The 15,010-nt window shown below is 48.7% G+C and overlaps 1 protein-coding gene across 1 annotated transcript in view; it reads right to left on the bottom strand.

Moving 5' to 3' along the window:
• Positions 1–14,881, bottom strand: part of LOC139274982 (growth arrest-specific protein 6-like) — a 48,705-nt gene extending 33,824 nt beyond the window's left edge. Inside the window, exons 1-3 of the mRNA XM_070891800.1 lie at positions 14,773–14,881; positions 14,503–14,660; positions 729–753 (exon numbers count right to left, since the gene is read on the bottom strand). Of these exons, the coding sequence (XP_070747901.1) occupies positions 729–753; positions 14,503–14,660; positions 14,773–14,830 (241 nt within the window). The 5' untranslated portion in view covers positions 14,831–14,881. The remainder of the gene's footprint in view (positions 1–728; positions 754–14,502; positions 14,661–14,772) is intronic.
• Positions 14,882–15,010: the final 129 nt, after the last annotated feature.

Raw genomic sequence — 15,010 nt, 5'->3', positions numbered from 1 at the left:
GAGGAAGAATGGGAGTCACGCGCACTCTCGATAATACAGAATGGGAGTTACAGGCACTCTCGATAATACAGAATGGGAGTTACAGGCACTCTCGATAATACAGAATCAGGTAAAAGTGCAGTTGAAAGGGACCCGGGAGTATTGGAGGAGTTAGCGCTCAACCTGCCAAATCACTCTCGAAAAGAAAAGGCCTAGGAGTGACCTGATAGAGGTCGTGAAAATTATGAAGGGGTTTGATAGGATAGGCGTAGAGAAGATGTTTCCACTTGGAGAGTCCAAAACTAGAGGCCATAAATAAGAAAGTCACTAATAAATGCAATAGGGAATAGAGAAACTTCTTTACCCAGAGAGTGGTGAGAATGTGGAACTCACTACCACAGGGAGTGGTTGAGGCGAATAGTATAGATGCCTTTAAGGGGAACTAGATGAGCACATGAGGGAGAAAGTATTAGAAGGATATGCTGATACGGCGAGCTGATTGAACCATCACACCTTTGATCAACACTGGGCTCGACTTATCGCCCGGTGTAAAACTGGGCAACGTGGATCAGCCACCCGTTAATAGAAACCGCCCGGTTTTAATGTCGATTGATTTCGATGGAATGGAAAATTGAATGTTTTTTCTGTAAAAACGTTAGACTCTGACAGCAGGTTGAAAATCTATCACCGGGTGTATGAAATAACAGCAACACAATAAAAACTTTGCTCAAAGCAAAGACTCAACTCACCCTTATATTTTGGATAAAACAAATTCTGCGGAAAGAAAAGACACCAAATTAGAGGGAAATATCTGACAATAATGCTTTGGTTAAAAAAATAACATATTTCAATTCAAGCCACAACCATCATTACAACAGGGAGGCACAATAGGATGAACAAGGTGAGCTGACCAATGGGGTTCTGTAGCTCTCGCTCACTGACAGCCACTTACAACAAAAGAACTTGCATTTATATAGCGCCTGTCACCACATCCCAAATCTCTTTTTAATTAACCAATTGAAGTGCATTCATTGTTGTAATGTAGGAAACACAGCAGCCAATGTGTGCACAGCAAACTCCCACAAACAGCAATGTGATAATGACCAGATAATCTGCTTTGCGATGTTGATTGAGGGATCAATATTAGCCAGGACATTGGGGAGTACTCCCCTGCTTCGAAATAGTGCCATGGGATCTTTTACAGCGCCTCAGTTTAACGTCTCATCTGAAACACAGCACTTCCAAAAGTTCAGCACTCCCTCAGTACTGCCCTTCCAAAAGTTCAGCGCTCCCTCAGTACTGCCCTTCCAACAGTGCAACGTCCCCTCAGTACTGCCCTTCCAACAGTGCAACACTCCCTCAGTACTGCCCCTCCGACAATGCAACACTCCCTCAGTACTGACCAGCTGACAGTGCAGCACTCCCTCAGCACTCAGTACTGGAGTGTTAGCTTTATTTTGTGCTCAAGTCTCTGGAATAAGACTTGAACCCACGACCTTATGACTCAGAGGCGAGGGTGCAGCGCACTAAATCACGGCTGACACTTCAACAGCAAGCGTTTATTAAATAATTTCAACCTAGAGGGTTAGGGCGTCGGGTTAAATCTCTCAAGAATCTCCCTCAATATAAGGCGTCACTTTATTAAGTGTCACTGAGAACGTTGGGGAGTTTACAATTCAATGAGTACATGAAGCACTCGGAAACTCTTAATAAATCTAACAAAATCCAGCAAAAATGTGAGAATTATTTAAGTAATATCAAGACAAAGTACTTACTCCCGCCCTCATTGGATACTTGCAAAGATAAGCTGGATGTTGCATATTTTTCTGGAAGATGCTAACCATGCCAATTTTCAATGAATGAAAATGTAAAAAGCACAAAAACAAACTACAAGAAACCTCTCTGGATTTTCCCTCTACTGCATTGCGAAGCGACGACCTGCTCCCTCCATCACCACCACGCACAAACCTCACTCGGTGAGCCACAGAGGTTCCGCACAGAAGGGGGCAAAATTCACAAAATAATAAATACAATGCGATTATTTGGGCGGTGGGGGGGTGCGATCGACCGGGAGAGGCAGCAGGAGAGAGATCCGGAATAATTTGCTCATTTAAATAAAACTGACGAGTGACTCATCCCAAATGGATCCAAATAGGGCTCCTGGCCAGATGCAAAATGTGTCCTCAGGTGTGGGGGGAGATGGGGAGAGAGATGGGGAGGGGAGAATGAGGGATGATAAGAGGCAGGGGAAGGGCATGAGGGAGGGATGGAGGGGAGGGAGGACGGCAGTGGCAGGCTGAGGACGGGGATGGAGGGAGGGCGGACGGGGACCGAGGGTGGACGGGGACCGAGGGAGAGAGGGCAGGAACCGAGGGAGGGAGGGCCGGCGGGGATGGAGGGAGGGGACGAAGGGCGGACGGGGATGGCGGGCGGGAACAGAGGGAGGAGACGAAGGGAGGGAGGGGACGGGACGGAGGGAGGACGGGCGTGCAGGGAGGGAGGGAGGGGAGGGCGGGCGGACGGGGGGAGGGAGGACAGGGACGGGAGAAAAGGACAACGGGATGGAGGGAGGACGGGGAGGGAGGGGAAGGAGGGAGCTATCCTGGATCAGCAGCTGCCCAGATTATTATTGTGGGGCCCAGAGAACCACTCACTCCCTGCTCCTCCTGGACCCACAACAGACATGGCCAAGAAACTGGAGCTGTTAACGCTGGCCGGTAAGGCGCGTTTTGAAACAAACGGTGGCCGCCTCACTTCATTCCGCCTGCTCCCAGCCGCCATTATTTTTGGCAGGTTGGCAGCGCTTCCGTTGCCTGCGTTCGCAGAAAGTGTTTGAATTAGCAGGAGCGTAACGTCAATCAGCATACAATGCCGTAATGACACACGCTCATCCATTCTGGAGTTCACCGCCACCCCTACTGCCCTCTCCAAAGCAGACCCGTGCGCGTAGCTGTTGACAGCGCGGAAAGGCAGGAGAAGACGGCATTGAGCTATAACCCCTACAATAAACAGCTGCTGGGATAACTGGTAACTATGGAGAGCTATTGGCATGAAAAACGCTTCCAGTGAAATGCATCAAATCTCTCCCCAGCCGCCCAGTCAGTCAAACAGTATAGGATGGAAATACTTTTAGAATAAATGTCACTGTATGCAGTTGTAATAATTTGAGGAAAGATCAAAACTACATTTTCTTAAATTTTATCATTCAGGAACTGATAAAATGATATGCAAAGTTTGGAAGTTTGCTTTTAAAAGGCTTGATCGCATATTCTCAGAGAGCTTTAAAAGTCTGCAATCCAAAAGATTCCAGCATCCACAGTATTTTGCTTTTGTATTCGCTTCAAAAGTCTGCTGTTGTTAAACATCTAATTGAACTCTCTTCTGCACCATTTACACCAGTGAACTCTTGACCAAGAGTTCATGTTCTCCTCTTTTAAAATGTATTTCTATTGATATCTCATGCAACTGTTTGAGGACATCTGTACCACAGTTGTTTTGTGGTGTTTCCTTATCTCAGCCTGTGCTTTACAAGCCACTCACCAGGGAGTGAATGCCCTGTGCGTGCACTGTCACTGCAAAACAGTGCATCCCCCTACCCCTACCCCTCCCACTCCAGCACCATGGTGGAGCACAGACCTCCACACTACAACCCTCTGTGTGAAAGATCTGTGGCAGCAGCAAAAGTGGGAATACCAGGCAGTCTGCCAACCATTTGTTGATCCCACACAAAACCCAGGGAAATGTCAACAGCAACAATTTGCATTTATATAGCGCCTTAAACGTAGTGAAACGTCCCAAGGTGCTTCACACAAGTATTAGGAGATAAAAAATTTCACACCGAGCCACAGGTGATCAAAACCTTGGTCAAAGAGGTAGGTTTCAAGGAGCGTCTTGAAGGAGAAAAGAGAGGTAGCGAGGCAGAGAGGTTTAGACAGGGAGTTCCAAAGCTTAGGGCCTAGGCAACAGAAGGCACGGCCACCAATGGTGGAGTGATTATAATCAGGGATGCTCAAGAGGACAGAATTAGAGGAGCGCAGACATCTCGGTTGGCTGTGGGGCTGGAGGAGATTACAGAGATAAGGAGGAATGAGGCCATGGAAGGATTTGAAAATATGAGAATTTTGAAATCAAGGCGTTACTTAACCGGAAGCCAATGTAGGTCAGCGAGCACAGGGGTAATGGTTGAGCGGGATTTGGTGCAAGGTAAGACATGGCAGCCGAGTTTTGGATCACCTCTAGTTTACATATGGTAGAAGGCAAAAGGTCAGCCAGGAGTGCATTGGAATAGTCAAGTCTAGAGGGAACAAAGGCATGGATGAGGGTTTCAGCAGCGGATGAGTTGAGGCGGGGCGGAGACAGATGATGTTATGGAGGTGGACATGGGCGATCTTAGTTATGCTGGGGATGTGTGGTCAAAAGCTGATTTCAGGCTCAAATATGACACCAAGGTTGTGAACAGTCTGGTTTAGCCTCAGACAGAAGTTGGGGAGAGGGATGGAGTCAGTGGATAGGGAACGGAGTTCGTGGCACTCCTGAAATCAATGGCTTCGGTCTTCCATGAAAGTATGATGCGAGCCGGTGACCAGCAAATGCCACAACGCACAAAGCTCCAACCCTACGAAGGCCATCAGTGGACTCGAAGGTAAAACCCAGATGTCACCAAACGATCTGACACCGCACATTGCCAGAGAGCGCTGCACTGTGCCTTCAGACGCGACCTTTGACCTCCTGCTGAGGTTAAGGCCAGAAAGAGTGCATTGCACAACAGATTTTCCGCTCATGTAAATTAGCAAGCAGCACCAAAGTACTGCTGCTGCCTCCGCTCTTCTTTTGTGGCCGGCCGTTAGCTTCGGCCCACGCTGTTACTGGCAGGTTTCTGACCTACTTGAATTTGTAGGAATTCAAGAGCCTCCAGTGCCTGGTGGAAAGGTTCTGCTGAGCAAAGTGCCCTCGGAATCCACGCTGCCCAACGTTATAAACCCACTGACTCCCACAGCTACCTTGACTACACTTCCTCCCACGCCACATCCTGTAAGGACTCTAGTCCATTCTTCCAGATTCTCCGTCACATCTGATTGGATGATGCCACCTTCCATACTAGTGCTTCTGATATTTCTCCCTTTTTCCTCAACCGAGCATTCCCCTCCGCCATGACGAACATGGGCCTCAACCTTGTCTGTTCTATTTCCCGCACCTCTGCTCTCACCCCTTCCTCTCCCTCCCAGAACCACGATTGGATTCCCTTGTCCTCACCTTTCACCCCACCAGCCTCCATGATCATCAGATCATCCTCCGCCATTACCGCTCCCTACGCGACACCCTAGTCCACTCCGCAATCACCCTCAGCACACCCTCCCCTTCCCACAGCATCATCGCATGCAAACGCAGGAGATGCAACACCTGCCCTTTTACCTCCTCCCTTTCCACTGTCCAGGGCCCCAAACACTCCTTCCAGGTGAAACAGCGATTTACTTGTACTTCTTTCAACTTAGTATCATCATCAGCAATCCCTCGGAGTAGAGGATGACTTGCTTCCATTCTAAAAGTGAGTTCTCAGGTGACTGAGGCGTCTAATGCGGGAATTACAGTCTCAGTCACAGGTGGGACAGACAGTGGTTGAAGGAAAGGGTGGATGGGGAGCCTGGGTTGGCACACGCTCCTTCCGCTGTCTATGTTTGGTTTCTGTTTGCTCTCGATGACAAGACTCGAGGTGCTCAGCGCCCTCCCTGATGCTCTTCCTCCATTTTGGGCTGTCGTGGGCCAGGAATTCCCAGGAGTCAGTGGGAATGTTGCACTTTATCAAGGAGGCTTTGAGGGTGTCCTTGAAGCCTTTCCTCTGCCCACCTGGGGCTCGTTTGCCATGTAGGAGTTCCATGTAGAGCGCTTGCTTTGGGATTCTCGTGTCGGGCGTGCGGACGAACTGGCTCACCCAACAGAGCTGGTCGAGTGTGGTCAGTACATCGATGCTGGGGATGTTGGCCTCGCTCAATCTAGTATACTGTATTCGCTGCTCACTGTGTGGTCTCCTCTACATTGGGGAGACCAAGCGTAGACTGGGTGACCGCTTTGTGGAGCACCTCCGTTCAGTCCATAAGTGTGACCCTGAGCTTCCAGTCGCCTGTCACTTTAATTCTCCGTTCCATTCCCATTCTGATCTCTTCGTCCTCGACCTCCTGCACTGTTCCAACGAAGCTCAACACAAGCTCGAGGAACAGCACCTCATCTTTTGATTAGCATTCTGGACTCAACATCGAGTTCAACAATTTCAAATCCTATCCTCTGCCCATATTTTTCCACACAGCAACTGTTGATGATTCTGCCATTCCTATTTACACCTTTTCCAGATTCACCTTTTGTTTCTTTACTTGTCCCATTACCACTCCCTTTTGCCTTGCACAATCATCCCTTTTGTTGTTTAATCACTCCTGCCTTCCGCCCTATCACAGACCTTCCCCTTTGTTCTTTCCTCCCCTTCCTCTGTACTTGCTTCAAATCTGTTACATCTCTAACTTTTTACAGTTCTGACGAAAGGTCATCAACCTGAAATGTCAACTCTATTTCTCTCTCCACAGATGCTGCCTTTCCTGCTGCGCATTTCCAGCATTTTCTGTTTTTATTTTTATATATACACACAACTTATTTCTTACCGAATTTTAGTAACAATCTACAAACCAATGTGTTACATTGTCAAAGTTTAGCAATTTTGTTAAATCACCTTAATCCAAAGATGTGTTACTGCCTTGAACCAATCTAGTGCGAGTTATTCCCGCCTATACTGCAGGATGTCTCATGGCCTCGCCTACAGTCTTCAGTCACCAGAATAGTCATGCCCTTTGAAGCCACTAATGAATTACTCTTTGGGAGCCCAAGTAATAGTACAGCAGTGTAGTGGTTATGTCACTGGACTAATAATCTAGCAAACACGAGTTCAAATTCCACCAGGGCAGTTTCAGAAATAGAATTTAGAATCATAGACTCATAGAAATTTATGGCACAGAAGGACGCCATTCGGCCCATCATGTCTGTGCAAGCCAAAAAAGAGCTATCCAGCCAAATCCCACCTTCCAGCTCTTGGTCCGTAGGCCTGTAGCTTACGGCACTTCAAGTGCATATCCAAGTACTTTTTTTAATGCGATGCAGGTTTCTGCCTCTACCACCCTTTCAGGCAGTGAGTTCCAGACCCCCACCACCCTCTGGGTGAAAAAAGTTCCTCAACTTCCTTCTAATCAATTACATTAATTCTATGCCCCCTGGTTATTGACCTCTCTGCTAATAGTTGCTTCCTATCCACTCTATCTAGGCCCCTCATAATTTTATACACCTCAATTAAATCTCCCCTCAGCCTCCTCTGTTCCAAAGAAAATAACCCCAGCCTATCCAATCTTTCCACAGAGCTAAAATTCTCCAGTCCTGGCAACATCCTCGTAAATCTTTTCTGTACCCTTTCTGATCCTTAACTGAGACTCTGCCTTTGACACGAGTGTCCTCGACTCCATCCTGCAGTATGCTACCTGCCACCATCTCAGCAAAACCCCAGCCCTGCACAAGGTAGAAAAGGCCATCCATCAGCTCAAGAATGACAAGACATCAGGAGCGGATGGAATTGCCGCTGAGGCACTAAAGTATGGCGGAGAGGCACTATTGGCACAAATGCATGACCTCATCTCTCCAATCTGGAAGGAGGAGAGCATGCCAGGAGATCTCAGAGATGCAGTAAGCGTGACCATCTTTAAAAAAGGGAACAAGTCCGACTGCGGCAACTACAGAGGAATCTCCCTGTTGTCAGCCACTGGAAAGGTCATCGCTAGAATCCTCCTCAACCATGTGGATTCCGTCCACTACGGGCTACAACGGACATGATCTTTATGGCGCGACAACTGCAAGAGAAATGCAGGGAACATCACCAACCTTTGTATATGGCCTTCTTTCACCTTACAAAGGCCTTTGACATTGTTAACCGCGAGGGACTATGGAGCATCCTCCTCCGTTTTGGCTGCCCCCAAAAGTTTGTCGCCATCCTCCGCCTGCTCCACGACGACATGCAAGCCGTGATCCTGACCAACGGATCCACCACAGACCCAATCCACGCCCAAACTGGGGTCAAGCAGGGCTGCGTCATCTCACCAACCCTCTTCTCGATCTTCCTCGCTGCAATGCTCCACCTCACACTCAACAAGCTCCCCGCTGGAGTGGAACTAAACTACAGAACCAGTGGGAACCTGTTCAACCTTTGTCGCTCCAGGCCAGATCCAAGACCGTCCCATCCTCTGTTGTCAAGCTACACTACGCGGACGATGCTTGCGTCTGCTCACATTCAGAGGCTGAACTCCAAGTCATAGTCAACATCTTCACAGAGGCGTATAAAAACATGGGCCTTACACTAAACATCCGTAAGACAAAAGTCCTCCACCAACCTGACCCCACCACACAGCACTGCCCCCCCAGTCATCAAGATCCACGGCACGGCCCTGGACAATGTGAACCACTTTCCATACCTTGGGAGCCTATTATCGACGACGAGGTTCAACACCGTCTCCAGTGCGCTAGTGAAGAGCGTGTTCGAAGATCAGGCCCTCAAATCTGGCACCAAGCTTACGGTCTACAGGGCTGTTGTGAAACCCGCCCTCCTGTATGGCTCAGAGACGTGGACTATATATACAGTAGACACCTCAAATCGCTGGAGAAATACCACCAATGATGTATCAGTAAGATCCTGAAAATCCCCTGGGAGGACAGACGCACCATTGTCAGTATCCTCGATCAGGCCAACATCCCCAGCATCGAAGCACTGACCGCACTCGACCAGCTCCGTTGGGCGGGCTACATTGTTTGCATGCCTGACACAAGACTCCCAAAGCAAGCGCTCGACTCGGAACTCCTACACGGCAAGCGAGCCCCAGGTGGGCAGAGGAAACATTTCAAGAACACCCTCAAAGCCTCCTTGATAAAATGCAACATCCCTACCGACACCTGAGAATCCCTGGCCAAAAACCACCCTAAGTGGAGGAAGAGAATCCGGGAAGGCGCTGAGCACCTCGAGTCTCATTGCCGAGCGTATGCAGAAATCAAGCACAGGCAGCGGAAGGAGCATGCGGCAAACCAGTCCCACCCACCCTTTCCTCCAACTATCTGTCCCACCTGTGACAGAGACTGTAATTCCCGAATTGGACTGTACAGTCACCTGAGAACTTGCTTTTGGAGCGGAAGTCTTCCTCGATTTCGAGGGACTGCCGATGATGATGATGATAATGAATGCAATCACATCTTTTCTGTAATGTCGTGACCAGAACTGTATGCAGTTCACTAGCTGTGGCCTAACTAGTGTTTTATACAAAAGCAAAATACTGCAGATGCTGGAATCTGAAATAAAAACAGAAAATGCTGGAAATCGCAGAAGGTGTGACCCCAAACCTGAAACATTAACTCTGTTTCTCTCCACAGATGCTGCGTGACCTACTGAGATTTCCAGCATTTTCTGTTGTTAGTGTTTTATATAGATCAAGCATAACCTCCCTGCTCTTATATTCCATGCCTCGGCTAATAAAGGCAATATCCCAGATGCTTTCTTAACCACCTTATCTACCTGTGTTGCTACTTCAAGGTCCCTCTGTTCCTCTACACGTCTCAGTATCCTTCCAGTTAATATGTGTATTCCACTGCCTCGTTAGCGCTCCCCTAATTCATAGCTTCCCACTTCTCCAGATTGATTTCCACTGGCCACTTTTCTGCCCATCTGACCAGTCCATTGACATCTTCTTGCAGTCCGCAGCTTTCTTCTTCAGTATCAACCACACAGCCGATTTTTGTATCGTCTGCAAACTTCTCAATCAGGCCGCCTACACTGAAGTCTGAATCATTGATATATACCATAAAAAGCAAGAGATCGAGTACTTTCGCGGGGGAAGCCCACTGGAAACAGTCTTCCAGTCACAAAAACACCCATCGACCATTACCCTTTGCTTCCTGCCTCTGAGCCAATTTTGGATCCAACTTGCCACTTTGCCTTGGATCCAATGGGCTTTTACTTTTCTGACCAGTCTGCCATGTGGGATCTCTGTCAAAAGCCTTGTGGTTGTGTGCCTCCCATTAGTGCCTCCGCAGTGCGTTTACAGGGCGCAAAACCGTTTTTGTCCGGGGAGGTATGGTGCTACCGGCTCCAGGGAAATTGTGTGCGAGTTAGCGGAGGCGCGAATGCAACAACGTCACGTCCCGCTGGTAACGCCCTGGGCCGCAGCGCCTCCGGCGATGACATCATCATCGTGCATAGCGACCCCTTTTCATCCTGTGGTGGAAATTGGCCAGCATCCAGTGAGGCCGTCGCCGTCTCGTGGGTGGCGAACCGGGCTAGACACCCATTGCGGGGCGAAATTTAAAGGGGAGATACACAGTGCTGCGCGCCGCCATTTTTTTCCCACCCTTTACCATGCAGGCCGCTGCCTAACTTTGTCGTGGGGTCTGGGCCACGATTGTGCAGCCCGCCACTTCGTTTCGGTGCCGGGCTACGACACCTCTGGTAGCCCAGTGGAGGCCATCAAAGAGCCTGCAGTGTTCGCAGTATCCCTCCCTATTAATGAAAGGGGAGATTAAAACTCGTCAGTGCTACGCGGAGAGTCCACACAGCGCTCCGCTATCCGCCCGGGTAGCGCCCCTGACCTCGCCCCAAAACCCGGAGAGGTTATCGCCCCCAACTAAGGCGAAACGGAATTTCCGCCCTTTCATTTAACAAAAATTTGGAATAAAAAGCTGGTCACAGTAAAAGTGACCATAAAGCTGTCGAATTGTTGTAAAAACCCAACAGGTTCACTAATGTCCTTTAGTGGAAGGAGATCTGCCATCCCAACTATTTACAATCTATATTAACGACTTGGGAGAAGGGACTGAGTGTAATGTACCCAAGTTTGCTGGCGATACAAAGATGGGAGGAAAAGCAATATGTGAGGAGGACACAAAAATCTGCACACAGGCAGGCTAAGTGAGTGGGCAAAATTTGGCAGATGGAGTATAATATGTTGGAAAGTGTGAGGTTATGCACTTTGGCAGAAAAAAATCAAAGAGAAAGTTATTATTTAAATGGAGAGAGATTGCAAAGTGCTGCAGTACAGCGGGACCTGGGGGTTCTTGTGCATGAAACACAAAAAGATAGTATGCAGGTGCAGCAAGTGATCAGGAAGGCCAATGGAATCTTGGCCGTTATTGCAAAGGGGATTGAGTATAAAAGCAGGGAAGTCTTGATACAGCTATATAGGGTAGTGGTGAGGCCACACCTGGAATACTGTGTGCAGTTTTGGTTTTCATATTTACGAAAGGATATACTTTCTTTGGAGGCAGTTCAGAGAAGGTTCGCTAGGTTGATTCCGGAGATGAGGGGGTTGATTTATAAGGAAAGGTTGAGTAGGTTTTGCCTCTACTCATTGGAAGTCAGAAGAATGTGATGTGATCTTATCAAAGCATACAAGATCATGAGGAGGCTTGACAATGTGGATGCAGAGAGGATGTTTCCACTGATGGGGGAGACTAGAACTAGAGGGCATGATCGTAGAATAAGGGGCCGCCCATTTAAAACTGAGATGAGGAGAAATTTCTTCTCTCAGAGGGTTGTAAATCTGTGGAATTTGCTGCCTCTGAGAGCTGTGGAAGCTGGGACATTGAATAAATTTAAGACAGAAATAGACAGTTTCTTAAACGATAAGGGATAAGGGGTTATGGGGAGCGGGCGGGGAAGTGGAGCTGAGTCCATGATCAGATCAGCCATGATCTTATTGAATGGCGGAGCAGGCTCGAGGGGCCGTATGGCCTACTCCTGTTCCTATTTTTTATGTTCTTATGTCCTTACCCAGTCTGGGAATATATGTGACTCCAGTTCCACGCCAATATCATTGGCTCTTAGCTGCCATCTGAAGTGGCCGAGCGAGACATCCAGTTGTATTAAACTCGAGATTGTTCAAGAAATGCCGATCTGTCCCGTGACACTCAAATTAGTTATAAATTGCAGGCTCCAGTTCACAAGAGCCCAGGATGAAATGTCAAGCTGTCTTCCACTTACAACAAACCTTGAACTCTCTGTTCCACTGGTTCTAGCCTCCTGTGCATTCCCCTCCTCCCGTGACACCACTATTGCCTGCTGTGCATTCAGCTCTGGAATTCCCTCCCTAAACCCTTCCACCTCTCCGTCCTCCTTGAAACCCACCTTTTCGACTAAGCTTTCAGTCACCATTCCCAATATCTGCTTCTCTGGCTCAGCCTACATCTTTTCCCTTACGCCCCTGAGACGTGCCTAGGGACGTTTTCTTTCTACATAGTGCCACATAAATCCAAGTTGTTGTAACACTTTGAAGCATGAGAGATGTGCAACAGTAAAACAGTGCATTGTCTAACTGATCAGCAGCAACAGCACTGGCAGCTGTATTAACAGATCCCAATGGTGGGTACCTCCATGGTGTTACTCACGGCAGGTCAGATGATACGCTGCCTGTTATGAACAGGCGTATAATGCACAATTCTGCGGAGACTGAGCTGTCCCTTTAAGAAAACACTTCTTCACACAAAGGCTAGTAGAAGTGTGGAACTCTCTCCCACAAAAGAAAAAGAAAGAAAGAAAGACTTGGATTTATATAGTGCCTTTCACAACCACCGGATATCTCAAAGTGCTTCACAGCCAATGAAGTACTTTTGGAGTGTAGTCACTGTTGTAATGCAAGCGGCGGCCATGGGCAGCGTGGAGGCAAGGTACAGCGCGAACTAGTGCAGGAGGGTGACGGCAGCGAAGAGTGATGTCATCAAGGTCCAGGTCGCTGATTGGAGCATGGGCAGATGAAGCGGGAGCGGCGAGGTCGGGGCAAAGGAGCAGAGAGACACTGGAGGGACATGATCGGGGCCCAGGGGAGGTGTGAGTTCGGGGCCAGGGGCCCAGGGGCAGCACGGACCAGCCCACACTGCAATGTGTGCGCACTAGGTCCGTGCAGCAGAGCTGGTCTCCAGTTGTCTTGGTTAATCCTTGCCACTGTACCAAGACCTAGCTCTGTCAAGCCCGTGTGGTGGCTGGTGTGCAACGGCCAGCCCACATTAAAAAAATCCACGCACAGGCATCTTCCACCCTTCAGGATGTCGTTTGGACACCTGTGAACTCGTTCTTTTTTTGGCGTGGAAGCAAGTCTTTCTCGTTTGAGAAACTGCCTATGATGATGATGATGATGATGATGTAGGAAACACGACAGCCAATTTGCAGAGAGAAAGCTCCCAACAAACAGCAATGTAATGATTACCAGATCATCTGTTTTTTTTGTTATGTTGTTGGAGGGATAAATATTGGCCAGGACACCGGGGATAACTCCCCTGCTCTTCTTCGAAGTAGTGCCATGGGATCCACCCGAGAGAGCAGACTGGGCCTCGGCTTAACATCTCATCCGAAAGACGGCACCTCTGACAGTGCAACACACCCTCAGCACTGCACTGACTATATTTTCTGTGATCTCATAACCTTCTGACTCAGAGGGGAAAGTGCTACCCACTGAGCCACAGCTGACACTGGCAGTAGATACTAGCTCAGTTAATAATTTTAAATCCGAGAACGATAGATTTTTGGAGCTAAGGCGGGTGGATGGAGTTAGGTCGTAGGTCAGCCAAGATCGCATTGAATGACAGAACAGGCTCAAGGGGCTGAGTGGCCTCCTCCTGTTCCCATATTCCTAAGGACTCAGTCTCATTAAATTAAAGCAGCCTCGGGTTAATTAAAGAGCAGAAATAATTTTTTATTAAAAATAAAAACGTTTTGAGAGCTGATATTAGCTGCAGAACTACAGCCCTTTGCATCTGAGTGGTGGCCCTGTTATTACTGTAAATTACTGTTAGTTTGAGCAGCACCGTGCAAGCTGGAATTTAGGAATCTAATTAGTGCATGGAGACAGATATTTAGACGGGCATCTACCAAAGAGTCCCCTACTAAAAACTTAGCTTGCTGACCGAGCCACTGCAAAGTAGTAGTTTTGCTAAGAAATTTCACTCTCAACTTTTCTTCAATATGGATCTGTTTAAAATACGTCTTATTCTGTGGCCTTGACTCTGGGAACACATCAGTGACAAACCGAACTCGACACACTCACGTTATCTGACATGTAACAACGAAAGGCATAACTGTCTTCGGCGAGGGTTGTAAAGCAACTTATTCTGTGCAACAACAAAAATCCAGAGAGCTTGGGAGTGTAAATCAGCAAGTAAAGGAATGCTGTGTCCCGGACAGCAAGAGATGGACAGGGACACCTCCCCAGCCTCAATTCCAGCATCTTTCACTCACTTTACATCTCAAACAAAACATTGAATCCTTTCCCCCTTTACAGATCCTGTAGATCTGGCTGATAGCCAGGGCTGAGGTGCCCCAAATACTCCTTGCACCTCTTCCCACGAACCCCCCTCTCCCCCCACCCCCACACACATATTGCAGGATTGGAATCAAAAGATGGAGAAAAACTCCCTCCGAACGGGGCAACTCCCGGCCCCAGGACAGAGAGGGGGCAGCAGATTCTATACCGTCTCCGGGTCGTTCTCGAAGACTTCCCTGGCCTCCTCCTTGCTGCAGAATTCCTCCACACACTCCCGCTCCAAGTGTCCCTGTCTGGTCTCCTCGAAAACGTGGTTGGCCCGTTTGATCCGACTGAGGAAGCTGGAGGCGGCTCTGCGGGTCACGACTGTAGAGAGAGAGAGAGAGAGAAAGAAAGAGATGAGAGGGAGAGAGTGCGGGAGGGGAAAGGGAGGGAGTGAGGGAGTGAGGGGCCGGCTCCCCCAGTCAAAGAGCCTTACACTGCCAGGACTGCGGTGTGGCGAGCAGCAGCAGCAGGAGGACCAGGGTGGGTAGCATCTTGTGTCGGCTCTGCCTCCCTCAGTCTGCACCAACTGCCAAGTGGTGAATGCACAAAACAAGCATTACAACATCCACATTCATTCCCACATTAACCCTTGCCAGGGAGAGATTGCAACGCCCATTGCCCCAGTCCAGAGCAAGGCTTACTGCAGATTTCAGAGCCTGCAGGAGATTGAA

Source organism: Pristiophorus japonicus, chromosome 10, assembly GCF_044704955.1.
Source record: "Pristiophorus japonicus isolate sPriJap1 chromosome 10, sPriJap1.hap1, whole genome shotgun sequence".
In the NCBI taxonomy this organism is placed as follows: domain Eukaryota; kingdom Metazoa; phylum Chordata; class Chondrichthyes; family Pristiophoridae; genus Pristiophorus; species Pristiophorus japonicus.
Note: the sequence above shows the minus strand (reverse complement) of the source record. Positions and strands in the feature narration are given on the sequence as shown.